General features: G+C 35.4%; 1 protein-coding gene across 1 annotated transcript; it reads right to left on the reverse strand.

Moving 5' to 3' along the window:
- Nucleotides 1-331: 331 nt before the first annotated feature.
- Nucleotides 332-14,464, reverse strand: b4galnt3a (beta-1,4-N-acetyl-galactosaminyl transferase 3a). Its single transcript, XM_052573662.1, has 19 exons — nt 14,326-14,464; nt 13,312-13,412; nt 9,164-9,253; nt 8,992-9,082; nt 8,789-8,889; nt 7,766-7,833; nt 7,584-7,659; nt 7,415-7,481; nt 6,588-6,731; nt 6,386-6,492; nt 5,806-5,906; nt 5,638-5,699; nt 4,650-4,827; nt 3,983-4,206; nt 2,437-2,590; nt 2,268-2,340; nt 2,006-2,159; nt 1,411-1,537; nt 332-717 (listed from the first exon to the last, which is right to left on the reverse strand). Exons 1-19 carry the CDS (start codon nt 14,447-14,449, stop codon nt 615-617), a joined length of 2,145 nt encoding a protein of 714 aa, XP_052429622.1. The 5' UTR covers nt 14,450-14,464; the 3' UTR covers nt 332-614.
- Nucleotides 14,465-15,428: the final 964 nt, after the last annotated feature.

The raw sequence follows: 15,428 nt of genomic DNA on the forward strand, positions 1-15,428 counted from the left end.
TTCTTTTCTTTTCTTTTTTCTTTTCTTTTCTTTTTTAAATCAACACTTGGTTACAACACTGTGGCCAAGGTCATTTGCTAAGCAGAACCAGTTTTGTGTGTAATGAAGTATACTGTAACTATGTTGAAGCTGAAAAAAATGATTGCTAACAAGGGAAACAAAATAACCTTCAGATGTGTGTATATTATTAGTATTAGGCTTACATTTATATGACTTTAAGTCCAACAACTTCATTGAAAGGCCAAAAATAATTCTGTTAGTAAAGGCTGCCATCAGTGCTAATGAACCCCCCCCCCCCCATGCCCACCAACCCCTACCCCCCCCCACACACACATGCACTAAACCGGTGAAACTCCACCCTGCAACCAGTTCTAGATTTCAAAACATATGAGTCACAGGGCTGATTGTCTACACAACTCTGGATCAAATGCTAACCTCTGGCCTTTATTTACACCCTAAGTATAGTGTTGGTAGCATGTCTGTTTGATTGAGTTGTATGACTGACTGTTGAGGCAAGGTTTGTACTCTGGTTTGAAAAAAAAAAAACATACACACACAAGGTATACCTTCACTTATATTAAAGAAAAACATTTGATTTAGCATTTAACATTTGATTAGCTTTGATGACTGTTTTCCCACATTCCACGTTTGGAATGAAAATGGTGAAAAAAATTCCTGAGGTGTAGTCGTTCCACCTCTAACCCATTTCCTAAGACTCTAAAAGAGAAAAATAAGAGATTAACAAAGAATTACTTCATAGAAACTTAGAGATTGTACACTTAAAGGTAACTGTTATTATTATTATTTTTATTATCAGTAGTCATAGAAGTAATTTGAACAAGTAATTCGGGTATTTATTCAAGTTATTTCAAAACTCCCTGTAACATGGGCACATTTACACGACAATGATTGTACTAAAAACTTTATTTTCCTTTTATGAATTTAGACCACAACGTTGTCAAAACAATCCTCGTTTACACTGATCCGCAAAAACTATAAAAACGCTGCATTATCATGCCAGGCCAGGACTTGGTGATTTCACTTAGTTCTTTCACTTTCACTTAATTCACATAATTCACATAATTCTGAATAAACTATGAAGATGTAAAGAAACATAATGTTTCTTTACATCGTCATAGTTTATTCAGAATTATTTTAAAAAGCTTGCACTTTGACCCATTTTCAAACATTTTCAGACCCCTAAAATGCTATTGTCGTGTAAATGATTTGCCTGTTCAAAATGCGTATGTCCCCTCTCCCAATTTTTGTTAAAAATGGTCATATAAACACCCCCAAAACAGCTTTTTATGTGTTCATAATGATACTTCTCAAAAGTACTATCCTTTCTCTAAAAAAAAAAAAAAACACAGGAAATTTGTAATTATTGCTAAGATGTTGGGTTTTCATTACCTGTCTAATAACTCCCAGTCTTCACCCCCCCATTTGTCTTTGAATTCTCTCGTATTCATGCCTCCAATACGGGCCATGTCTGACTTGTAGATTCCCATCAGACCATAACCAGCAACCTCCCAGAGCCCTATGACAGAAATATTTTAACTCAAATAAAGTGTAGATTAGCATGAATATGCACCACCACGTACTAGTGCCTGCAAGGCAGGAAAAGTTAAAAGATAATAGATGATAATAGTAGATGATAGTTTGTCATTCTGAAGCTTCACTGTTGTCATGACATGCCTCATGAAGGCAGTTATAGATTAAGTCTGCAAATGCATGCAAAAAAGAAGTTAAAAAAAGATTGACATTCAAATTTCAAAATGACACCATCACTGTCAGTAGATTTTGTATACTAGTTTCTCTTCTGGCACAAGTTTCTAGGATATTGTGGTTTCTAGATCTATGAGTCTAGATCTTTCACCTGTTTCATCATCATCAATCATGGTGAAATTGTAAGTCTGATCACTTAAAAAGAAACAAAAAACAAAACAAAAAAACAATGAGATCTGATGAGCTTTGATGAACACTAAACAACATTGTAGACCAGTACCAGCTGGGGCTCTTGGGGAAGCACCACAATCCAGTCTCATCACAATTGGAGCATAGACCATCTTTCCCTCGACACAATGTTTTCGTATACTGTTTATTATATTCACAGGATAGTAGAGGTGCAGGTCACACAGGAACAAAATACTGTGCTCATCCTGTGAAGGAAGAACCAAAATGAAAACATATTTAATGTATCCATTCATTCATCCAAAACAGTAGCTTCAATCATGAAGAGCTTTTATTGTTAAAATGATGTTACCTACTTCAACAAGATCTATTCCAGCCTGAAGGCCACCTGATCTTTGAAAATTACCATCCATCTTCTTAAATTTGTAACTGTATATTTGTGCATGTTGACGTCATTAGCCATATAATTGTGCACAGACAAACACACTCATATGTACAAAGAAAGTTGAAAGCAAAGTGTTTTACCTTGGTAATGCTGCTTTTTTGAGTCTTTTCTCAATATCTATATCAGAGCTGCTGTAGTCTATAATTATTACATTAAAGTTTTTGTCCCCAGTGGCTCTGTACACTTTTTCCATTTCCCTGATAAACTGTATGATCCATCTGGCCTGATCTTTCACTGTTGGAAGATAAATGAAGACATTTACAGGTGCTGGTCATATAATTAGAATATCATCAAAAAGTTGATTTCACTAATTCCATTCAAAAAGTGAAACGTGTATATTATATTAATTCATTACACGCAGACTGATATATTTCAAATGTTTATTTCTTTTCATTTTGATGATTATAACCGACAACTAAGGAAAATCCCAAATTGTGTGCCTCTCCTCTCTTCCTCCAGACTCTGGGACCCTGATTTCCAATAACTTTGGACCACTCAGCAGTCCAGTTCTTTTTGTCTTTAGCCCAGATGAGATGCTTCTGAATCTGTCTGTTGTTCAAGAGTGGCTTGACACAAGGAATGCGACAGCTGAAACCCATGTCTTGCATTCGTCTGAGCATAGTGGTTCTTGAAGCACTGACTCCAGCTGCAGTCCACTCTTTGTGAATCTCCCCCACATTTTTGAATGGGTTTTGTTTCACAATCCTCTCCAAGGGTGCGGTTATCCCTATTGCTTGTACACTTTTTTTCTACCACATCTTTTCCTTCCCTTCACCTCTCTAATAATGTGCTTGGACAATGAGCTCTGTGAACAGCCAGCCTCTTTTGCAATGACCTTTTGTGGTTTGCCCTCCTTGTACAAGGTGCCAATGGTCATATTTTGGACAACTGTCAAGTCAGCATTCTTCCCTATGATTGTGTAGCCTACAGAACTAGACTGAGAGACCATTTAAAGGCCTTTGTAGGTGTTTTGAGTTAATTAACTGATTAGAGTGTGGCACCAGATGTCTTCAATATTGAACCTTTTCACAATATTCAAATTTTAAATACTGAATTTGGGATTTTCCATAGTTGTCAGTTATACTCATTCAAATTAAAAGAAATTAATATTTGAAATATATCAGTCTGTGTGTAATGAATGAATTTCACTTTTTGAATAGAATTAGTGATAAAAAGACTTAGAAATGCAAATTTTCAAAGTGACAGTCCATCATGTCACCAAAACTTCTATTGCATCACACCTCTGTTGGCTAGTTAGTAAGAGTAAGAGTAGTAGTAGTAAGAGTTTCGAGAAATGTTTCTGGAAACAAAATTTCACATATTCCACTTCATTTCTACCTTGAAAAGGCACTTAATTTACCCCTGCATATTGGTAACTTATGAAAACATATTAATATCTTAAAATGTGTAACCGCCTATCCAGTTACTTGGATATCTGTCTATTTTGCTATAGCCTGAATGTGATTCATTTTGTTAAAGCCATGTATTTGGTAGTTAATTTTGTTTTGAGTCTAAAGACATAAGTAGTTCCTAGTCAAATCTCGGAGTTGTCATTTTGTAATTTTAGTAATTACAACAAGACTTGAATGCATCACAGTTAAAAGACAGATATTGATTTTTTTTCACCTGCCACAATAATATGAACAGCAGCAGATGGGTTCCAGCTGAATGCTTCTGGACTGCAGAGAACTGTTGGCTTCCTTGAATCCTCAGATGGTGCATAAACATAACGCGAAACAAGAACTTTCTGACCCTGTGGGCCCACAAGTTCAAGTTCCACCAGATAACGGCTGCCCACGTCATGGTCCTCACGCCTTACAATATTCACCACATGCAGCAGGGAGTATCCACTGTGAAGAAAAAGACACCAAAAGCTATAATCTCAAAAGTACGTGTGCACACCATGCCTTCTTCTGTATTGCCATGTTTTAACGGAACAAAGCCAACAAAACAAATAAGATTAAAAAAATTGACACAACTTGCCCCACTTTAAGGGTAAGATGTGTCATATCAAATTAAGGCATTTAGGTGATTTTACATTTAAAATTTTGATATAAATTAATGTTGGAAAATCATCTCTAGAGAAACTCATAAACTAACCAGTAAAAGGTTTACCATTCTGAATATTTATTATTTGCTAAACAAAGAAAAGTTAAATTCTTGATAGAATATCGAAAGATTTCTCCAAACCCTTTGAGGCTGAAGTTTTTTCAATGCCTAACTTCTTCCCTATATATTTGTTTAATAATTGACAAGCAATTTTAAGTGAGAGGTAGGCACTGGACAAGATTACCGTGTCTCTTCTCTTGAATGCAGTGCTTTTAAAAAGGCTCTAACGATGGGCATGGCATGACTTTGGGACATCACAATGTTTCCAGTTGTTCTGCAGGAATCTGACACAACGGCAGTTTGCTTTGAAGCCACATTGAGGGGTTTCACATCAAAGACGCGCTGCCAGAAAGGACCTTCACCTATTTTGGATTTTGTAAAATATGTTAATGCACTGAATTTCTTGAGTCTTATTTTTGCACTATATTTAGCATATACATATAGTATACAAATGTAAAATTAAAGTATTTTTGAAGCGAGATATTAGCAAAGAACTTTCTTCATATCAAGAACCATTTTTTTCACTGTATTGTAGGGTAATGTAAATGATATGGACTCAATCCATCTCAAATAATCACATTGTGCTTTACATTGTCAGGGGGTATCTCCTCATCCACCACCAGTGTACAACATCCACCTGGATGATGTGACGGCAGCCACAGTGCACCAGAACGCCCACCACACACCAGCTTACAGGTGGAGAGGAGACAGAGTGATGAAGCCAATTAACAGATATGGGGATTGTTAGGAGGCCATGATGGTCAGAGGCCAGGATGCCGAGGTCACAACTTTACTCTTTTTCGAAAGACATCCTGGGATTTTTAATGACCAGAGAGAGTCAGGACCTCGGTATAACGTCTCATCTCATTCAAAATTTCAAATGAAAAGTATTCATTAATTAAAATTTATATTTATTAATATTCATGTGAACAGTTTTTACAAAACAGTATTACCTGCAATGGCCTAAAACAATGGTTAAATAGCCATTTGACAATTAACAGCCTTGAGGCCTTAAGTGACATTAACCCAAAAAATTATTTTAGGAACAGAATCGTTCACAACAAACCTAGGATTTTATTTTTCCTATTGCTTCAAGCTGTGAAATAACATTTTACATTTAAATTTGTAAAATTTCTTTATTTCTAAGATTAATTGTAGAATAAGAGTTTTACCTGTATTGATCGTTTTTACATCAGGATCTTCAACCTCATTCAGATAAGAAGCAAGTCCTTTACTAAAAACATGTGTACAATACATGCATGCACAAGTAGCATTAGTTGCAAACAGGAAATACTGGTAAAACATGATTAATGATGATTAGAATACTGCATGCTTCATACTCTGCTTGAAATGATGGATCTTGTTTGTAGAAGCACATCTCATCATTGTTTGCATTGGTTTGTCTTGTGTAGTCATTTGGGTACACTGAAGAAAACTTAACCTACAAGAACAAGAAACCGAAGAAGAAAAATATATTCATTATTTTACTTAATAAAATAAATACGCACTGTAAAGTTGTTTATTGGTGATTCTTGTAAAATGTATGTGTTGTCTTTGTTTTATTTTGTGTTTCCCAGCCTTTAAATACTTACATTGAATTCAGACTGTAAAAAAAAAAAAAAAAAGATTTCTTTTGCCAGGTAGCAATGGTTAACATTAGCATGCTAGCATAAGCTGTAATGTTAGCATGGTAATGCTAACACTCTCTTGGGCATTTCTGTAATTTTAGTAATTTTTTACAGTATATTTCACCTTCTGGAGGCTGCGTTTGTTCTCTAGAATCCTTCAACATCTATTTTGCAGACATAGTTATTATCGGGGCCAAACAATCAGCAGAAATCAGTAGTTGTAATCAAAACAGAAGTTGTTTGTCAGTATCATAGCTTAGACTTCACAGAAGTTTAAAATCGATAAACTCACCAAATATACACCCTCATATCGTCCAATTTGTTCTCTGAGTATGTAACTTGGACTGTAATGGCATTTGGGAAACAAATCTTTCAGGTTGGACTCATCTAGCATTTTGTCTGTTTAAACAGAGAGAACATGCTCGGTCTGTCTCAAAAAGAGATATGGCAAGAGTATTCTTAAAATTTCCTTTGAAAATGTTGATAATGCTGACATTTATAGATGTGATCCCGTGGGTCTTCTCTGATCATGTCTCCTGCAGGATGGGGTGACATGGGAATCGGCTGAAGGAGCCTATCATAACTCGCTTTTGTTTGGGGTATGTGATCAATATCTCCCATTTGTAGAGAAGATTCATCTGACAAAAGAAGCAAGTCTACATGTTATCTCATGTTAAAGTCATAAAATTCAATATTGATACACCTCTATGAAATATATCAACACAGACAAGATCTTATCCTTGTTAAAGCTGCAGTTGGTAACTTTTGTAAAACATATTTGTTAAACCTGTGATTATGTCCTGACAGTAGAATGTGAGACAGATAATCTGTGAAAAAATCAAGCTCCTCTGACTCCTCCCAGTGGTCCTATTGCCATTTGCAGTTACGCACCGCTCCCGGTAAAAAACAACCAATCAGAGCTGCAGTCCGTAACTTTGTTTGTGTTCAAAATGTAGAAAAATGTATATAATAAGTGAGTACACCATGAATCCATTTTCAAAACCGTGTTTTTAGCTTGTCCTGAATCACTAGGGTCCACCTATAATAAGTGTTTATATTCTTTATATTTTATATTCATAGACATAAACAGAGAGAAGTAGTTCCGGCTACGATGTTCTTCCGCAAGACGCAAGCAGTTCTGTTTATTAACCGCTAGAACGTCAAAAGTTACCGACTGCAGCTTTAAGACTGAATCCTTTCTGTTGCAACTATACATATAACACCTTAAAGATGTTATGCCTTACAAGTCTTAATAACATCACTTCAGCAACATCTTGCAAAACGTAATAAAAATAATTTTGTCATTTTGGGACAATCATACCTTCATATAACGACAGAAACTCAGAGGTTATCACAGAAAAAGAGCCATTGTCACGGTTCAAACTCCACTGCAGAAAGGGGGGGGAAATCTGATATTAATAAAATATAAACTTTTGATTAATTGTTCAAGCTAAATTGTCTAATATGTACACATATACTGTAGTACATACAGCTATTTCCAGATGATCCATTCCTCTGTTCTGTTTGAAAAGGATTTCAAAAAAATATTTCATGTCTTTCACCAACCTAAGAAAGAGAGAGACCCTATATTATGGCATGAGACAGTTTTTCTTTTTTCGAGTATGCTTCCAAAAAAATAAATAAAAATAAATTCATAAAAAAATATTCATACAAGACATGTTTGGATATCTGGGATGCAAATTTCCAATACTCGCCTGGAGCAGTCCATTCATTTCCTGTCTGATTCAGAACAGAAACATGCCACAATCATAATCAAATAGATTACATTTTTCCTTTAACAAAATATCAAAGAGTATTTAAACATTTAAGTCACATTTAATGTCTATATATAATTCTAGATTATATACTGTACCTACATTTAAAATTAAGTGGGAGAGCCTGTCCTCCAACAAAAAACGACCATATAGGTCATTTGTGCAAGCATTTATTACGACCTATATTTACGTTTTAAAGTTATAAAAAAATAATGACAGTATCGCGTTGCGTCTGTCTTCATGAAATGACGCATTACGTCATTACTAATCAAAACGCACGTTTATTTAAATGCAATGTGTGGGCGTTTTACACCGATCTCACAGTATTTCCTACATATTTTACTACTGTAGGTGGCTTGTTCGTTCGAATGACCACACCTAACCCCTCCCCTCAACCTAACCCTCACAGAAATCATGCTAAATTATGATTTATCGAGCATATACATTTTTGTGCACATCTGTTCCCTGGAATCAAACCCATGATAGCATGATTACATATCAAGGTATAACGCAATAATCTACCAACTGAGCTACACAAAACGCAAATCAGAGTGCAAATAAAATAGTACAAAACATTAATATGAAAACGACCTTTTGCCAATAGGGGCGCAATTGTAGTATACGCTCTGATGGGTCGTATTTCAGGGATTTGGACAAACAACCTATACAAGCATATTGGTTGGAGGACAGGTTGAAGTGGGATCATTGAACAACTTTTTACCAACTTTAAACAAGATGTGGGTCTGGAATGACACGAGGGTGGGTAAATAAATACAGAATAATTTTTTTTATTTGTATTTTTATGAATTGACATAAATTGCATCATTTAAACTTGCATTCATGTGTGGTATGTTTACTTCCATTATAAACGGATCAACTTGAATCTCTAACAAACACATTCCATTCAGAATAGACATTACCTCACCAACATAGACAAGGCGGTGAAGGTTTTCTGGACTTTCATTTAAACTGAGCCAGAACTCTGAGTTATCATCAGAGGAAACAGCAAAAATATATTCATCTATAGGCAGAACAATATCAGTGCATTTGTTTACTGCCTCTACAAATGTTTAGTTGAATTCAATTATATAATAAAACTGATTTATTTTCATGCTGGACCCACCAGTTACTTCAGGATGGAGGTAGCCAAAGATTCTCAGACCGTAATTGATCCATTGAGGGGACACAGCAAGCCTGCTTACTGTAGTACGCACCTTAAGATAAACCCATGATATTATATTACACATGTGACTATAATTTATAATAGTACACAACTATATATGTAAAGAACTAACATTGGGAAATAGCGGATAGAGCAGGTTATTCTTAAGTTGATCAAGAGATCCACCGCAGCAGTCATCAAAAACGTGCATGTTCACTCGTCCCTGAGGAGGAAATAAAAATGCTCTAGGTTGACTTAAAGCCATGATAGAATACAATGGTTGCAACTGGAATGTATTTGCATAAATGAAAAAGATATTTTGCTTTTTAAAATTAATTTTCTAGACATTTTCTATCGAAAAAGTTAGATATTCTCTCCAGTATATTTGCTATAATAGTTTTTTTTTTTTTTTTTTTTTTGATTTAACAGAAATTGGGAGGGTTCATATATTGATTAAATTAACAACTATTTTTTTTTTGTGATTCAATACATTTGAATTAAATTTAGGTTTAAAAATAAAGTATATCAAAGGGGTCATATGACGCGTGAAGTTCTTTGTGCGTAAACAACATATGTAAAGTTGCAAAGACTAAAGTCTCAAATCCAAGGAGATATTCTAGTTGCACTTAATTTTACAGTATGTGTACTAACATGTACTTATAGTGTACTTACAGTGTATTTATCTAAGAAAGTTCTGGTAATACAAGGTAACTAGATCAAGATGGCGCAAATCTCCGCTCTCTACCCAACAAAACAGACAAACTCCTTCTGATCTCTTGGACAAATAAGGATTTTTCTCACTCTGCTGCTCTGTATTTCACAGAAACCTGGCTGAATGACGCCATACCGGACAGCGCGCTCCATCTGCTGGGCTTTCAGCTGTTTAGAGCGGATCGCGAATCAGAATCAACGAGGAAATCGCGCAGCGGCGGGACATGCTTTTACATCAATGAACGGTGGTGTACAGATGTAACTGTGTTAAAGAAGATGTGCTGTCCTGATCTAGAAATGCAGTTTGTCAACTGCAAGCCGTTCTATTCGCCGCGGGAGTTTCACTCGTTCATTCTGGTTAGTGTTTACATCCCTCCTCAAGCGCATGTGAGCTCAGCTTTACAGAAACTCACTGATCAGATCACAGATACAGAACAACAACACCCGGACTCTGTTTTAATCATTCTTGGGGATTTTAATAAAGCCAATCTCTCCCGTGAACTGCCAAAATACAGACAGCATGTTACATGTCCCACCAGAGACAGTAATATATTGGATCACTGTTACACCACAATAAAGGATGCATATCACTCTGTTCCACGAGCAGCTTTGGGACGTTCTGATCACTGTCTGGTTCATCTCATACCGTCCTACAAGCAAAAACTTAAATCTGCTAAACCTGTAGTAAAGACTGTGAAGAGATGGACCAGCGAAACAGAGCAGGATTTACAATCTTGTTTTGACCTCACTGATTGGAGTGTTTTTGAAGCTGCTACCACTGATCTGGACGAACTCACAGAGACCGTAACATTCTTAATTAGTTTCTGAGAGGATATATGCATTCCTACCAGGACTTATTTAACATTCAACAATGATAAGCCATGGTTTACAGTAAAACTCAGACATCTTCGTCAGGCCAAAGAGGATGCCTACAGAAATGGGGACAGGGTCTTGTACAATCAGGCCAGGAACACACTGAACAAAGAGATTAGAGCGGCTATAAAGACCTACGCTAAAAAGTTGGAAGACCAGTTTACTTCCTGAGGAAGTTAAACCTGCCACAGGAGCTGCTGAAACAGTTCTACTCAGCCGTCATTGAGTCTGTACTGTGTACCTCAATAACTGTCTGGTTTGGTTCAGCAACAAAATCAGACATTAGAACACTACAGAGAACTGTTCGGACTGCACATTCCTGCATCTCACTCAATTCTATTCCATTATCATTTATAGCACAATTGTTTATACACTTATTTATTTGCCAATTTGTAAATCTCTGTAAATACAGTAAAACCAATTTTATTTTTATTTTTTGTCTTTGTGTTGTTGTCTCTGTGTACTGGAAGCTTATGTCACTGAAAAAAATTCCTTGTATGCGTAAGCATACTTTGCAATAAAGCTCTTTCTGATTCTGATTCTGAACTACATGGGGTAGGGTTAGGTTTAGGGATAGGTTCAGAGTTAGTACCTAGTTATTACATAGTTATTGTAATTACTATAATAAGAACATAGTATGTACATGAGGAACAGGACTGTAAAATAAAGTGCTACCGATATTCTTTATAAAAGTTAAAGGAGCACAGCATTTTTTTAAATAGGCTAATTTTCCAACTCCCCTAAAGTTGAGTTTTCGACCCCATTCAGCCGATCTCCTGTCTGGCGGTAGCACTTTTATTTTAGCATAGATCATTGAATCTGATTGACTGTTAGCATCTCAATCAAAAATGACCAAAGATTTTTTTATATTTTTCCTATTTAAAACTTGACTCTTCTGCATTTACATCGTGTATTAAGAACGATGGAAAATGAAAAGTTGTGATTTTCTATGCCGATATGGCTAGGAACTATACTCTCATCCTGGAGTAATAATCAAGGAACTTTGCTGCCCTACCTTGGTGGCAGCAGGCGCAGTGATATTACGCAGCTCCTGAAAATAGTCCCCAGCAACTCTGCTATTGCTGCAGCTACACATGACTATTTTCAGGTCCTGCGTAATATCACTGCGCCTGCTGCACCCATATAACGGCAGCAAAGTGCCTAAAGCTAAAAGTGCTACCACCAGACCCGGAGATCAGCTGAATGGATTTGAAAACAGTAAAACTCAATTGTTAACTCTAAGGGTGTTCCTTTAAGATTCGTCCATGCGACTGACTACCTCTACGTGACTACGTCTCGATGTGGGATGATTTGCATAACACCACCCAAATGTTCATACAATGAAAGAAGGTGTAACTTTTATTCTCGCTGTAGTATGGTTGTTGCCACCATGTTGTGGAGATGCTTTATTTCATTGTGAAAGCGAAACTACTTGGTTTGGCCTTCCAAAAGGGGACCATATTCGCTTCATTATGGCTAGAACTGATCCGTGCTGGTTGCTGATGAAAAAAAATTAAATACACTTTGTGGATCGCCGGATTGGCTTTCACCATAAATTAAGTGGGTTGTCCTGTGTCTTTCTTTGAATTCCGCCGGCCGCACCGTTCTCTAACCCGCTGGCTGTTCCTCACTCGAGCTCGCAGTGTGTGACACATTTTATGGAGGACTGTTTCCTGAACCTGCAAACTAGTCTACAATGGGTCTGTGCTCAAAGGCTGTTCTATAAAGTGAGGCAGTTCCAAATTTGCAAGGACAGTCTGGTGCTTCTGACTCACAGCCTATAGGTAAGTTTTATATTTAAAGAATTTGCCACTCATGATTCACAAGTGAGTTTTGAGCAGTGCAGAGTGGCGCTTGTTGTTTGACATTTCTCCGATCACAAATGCAGACATGGTTTTATGTTTACACAGCACGATATGCAACACAACGTGTAAAAACACAGTATAAGACATGTTGGCACTGGATGCAGCAAATGCCTCGTTTGTAGTGGGTTTTATTGGTTTTGTCTCATCGTGCCGGGAGACGGCATCATGGTATGTAAAGGGACATAACATTTCCATCACACGCTTGAGGTATTCAGCCAATCACGACACACTGGATAGCTGGTCAATCAGCGTACACCTAGCTTTTTAGAGCGATGAGTTTGTAAAAATCAATAATGCAACAATGCAACATTAATGTTCAGTATTTGGAAAAGAATGTGTTTTTTAACCTTAAACACATTGCATTACACCAAATACACAAAATAATGTTCTTTTTTAGCAACGTCGTATGACCCCTTTAAAATTAAATAAATAATAAATTGTTCCATTTCAGCATTTCAGTTCATTTATATTATTTTAATATATTATTAATACAATATTTAAATAAATAAATAAATAAATAAATAAATATATATATATATTATTTTTTGTATTTCTTTAAAGAAATCTTTCCATTTCTTCTTTAAATTCTCTTTAAATGTAAAGGTAACGTATTTTATAAAGAATATTGCAAGAATATTAAGGATTCTCTTTTCTCTCTCTTTTTAAATCACAATGCATTTAATAAATTTAATCTTATACACACCTTATATGTTTTGATTGGCTGTTGGTCATCAGCAATATTTTTCTAAGGACAGTCAAGGGAATAAAAAAAGTATTAAAATCAAGGGATTGTGAAATAAATGATCTTGTTTCTAATCTAAAACAATCTTACCTGGATCTCCTGTACATCAGGAGGCTCTTCGTCTAGAAATGATTCACTCTTCTCGATATCTTTGTTGATATTTGTTTTTGCAGGTCCTTGAGGAAGTAAAACTATACAAAGCCAAAATGTGGAAATGCAGATGCATTTGAATGGCTTACGTAATGAAATCACACATGCATTGGTGGCATTGTACTATATTGTATGATACATTATCATATATATATATATATATATATATATATATATATATATATATATATATATATATATATATATATATATATATATATATATAAATATATATATATATACACACACACACATTTGTTTTTGTCAAAAGTGGGGACACCCCATAGGCGTAATGGTTTTTATTCTGTACAAACTGTATATTCTATGGCCCTACACCTAACCCTAACCCTTATAGGAAACTTTGTGCATTTTTACTTTATCAAAAAAAAAAAAAAACACTCATTCTGTATGATTTATACATGTTTTAAAAAATGGGGACATGGGGTTGTGTCCTGATAAGTCACCCTCTCCTTGTAATACCTGTGTCATACCCATGTCATTATACAGAGTTGTGTCCTGATATATCACAAAAACAAGAGCACACACACACACACACACACACACACACACAAACACACCCACACACCCACACACACACACAAACACACACACGTTCTATGGAAAAGTTATCATTCTAAAATAGCTACAAAAAATCTTGATGCAAATAAACAAACAGACAAATAATTCATAACAAAAAAATCATACTGTAGATCTGACATGTTATAACTGGCTAATTTAAACAAATCAATCTTATTCTTCAGTTTTGTGCTTGCAAAATGTTTCTAAATTATGTGACATCTTTGATCTAGATCTTGGGACTTGATATCCATTACATAAGAAAATTCCTGACTAGGACTATCAGACAATTAAAGTTTGAAGAAAGATTAAAAAGCATTAAACAGCAGCCCAAAATTAAAGAACATAATCCAGCCATTATAAATAAAGCTAACTTACCAGCAGGCAACATGTTTTTTTGTGCTCCCAAAGATATAAAAACATAAATCATAATACATATAACGAGTAGAAAAAATAAATACAACATCACCTTGCGGTGATGAAAAGTTCTCACAGTAAACATTCTGCTAGACTGTGAGCCCAGTATGATGTCTAGTATGTATTAGTCTAGGCTTTAGATACCATTGTCTCACACAAAAACCGGCAGAACAAGATAGGAGTACGTTTGTGTGGCGAGGCATAGTTAAATATCCTACAGACTCTACTCTAGAATCTCTCTCTCTACGTTTTGCACTAGATCTAAACCTGACCAGGGAGATCTTAACAGCTTGTTAAAAATGAAGAGAAAGGCTAGGAAAAAAATTAATATAAAATATATAAAATGTCTTTTATTTGGAACTCAAGCAAGGTAAAATAAAAAACAATGATTTAGGGTGAAGATCATATGTTATGTGCTTCGATAATTCTTTTTACTTGTTCCCATCTTTAAAAGCTGAATTGAACAAGCCAATAAATATTATATAGTTATATAACTAAATTAAATATATAACTATCCATTATATATAATCAGTGTCGTTTTTGAGGTATGGTGATATGTCTGTCTATACAGTTTGCTGTCACACTTTAGTTTAGGGACCATTTCTCACTATTAACTAACTATAAACTATGCCTTTTGCATCAGTTTGATGGTTATTAATAGTCTGCTCTCAACACTTTAGTTTCCTAAGAGAAACATTTTGGTCGGAATAAAATGAGGCAGGAGGAAAAAGTATATTTCAGTGCTTTGCAAGAGAATGTGAATGTTTTAGGGGAACACCATCATTTTATGAGAGTATGTAATAGTTTTGTCAGCAAATGCAATTTGAAATACAATTGTATTGGTGGAAATTCCACCATGTCCATCCATGTCCCCTTAAGGGCTCTGTACTTTTTGATGGACATCAGTACAAATTTTGTTAATTTATTAAATAAATTAACTCAAAATTATTTTAAAACCTTTTAGTCCCCAGTACCAACTTTTTGTTGAATCTTTGTGGGTGCATTAAAAGTAACACTAAGGATGGTAATGTTAACTATAACTATAAAGTTTTAATTTTGAGAAA

Source organism: Carassius gibelio, chromosome A4 (genome assembly GCF_023724105.1).
Source record: "Carassius gibelio isolate Cgi1373 ecotype wild population from Czech Republic chromosome A4, carGib1.2-hapl.c, whole genome shotgun sequence".
Lineage (NCBI taxonomy): Eukaryota > Metazoa > Chordata > Actinopteri > Cypriniformes > Cyprinidae > Carassius > Carassius gibelio.

Bases quoted from the DNA above. Each gene is read 5' to 3' on its own strand.
- b4galnt3a (XM_052573662.1), bottom strand. From the start codon at position 14,449: ATGTTTACTGTGAGAACTTTTCATCACCGCAAGGTGATGTTGTATTTA. The intron at 5,907-6,385 runs GTGAGTTTATCG...TTGTTCTTGTAG, and splicing joins GATATGAGGGTGTATATTTG to GTTAAGTTTTCTTCAGTGTA. The intron at 1,538-2,005 runs GTACTGGTCTAC...TTTCTGTCATAG, and splicing joins TTCCCCAAGAGCCCCAGCTG to GGCTCTGGGAGGTTGCTGGT.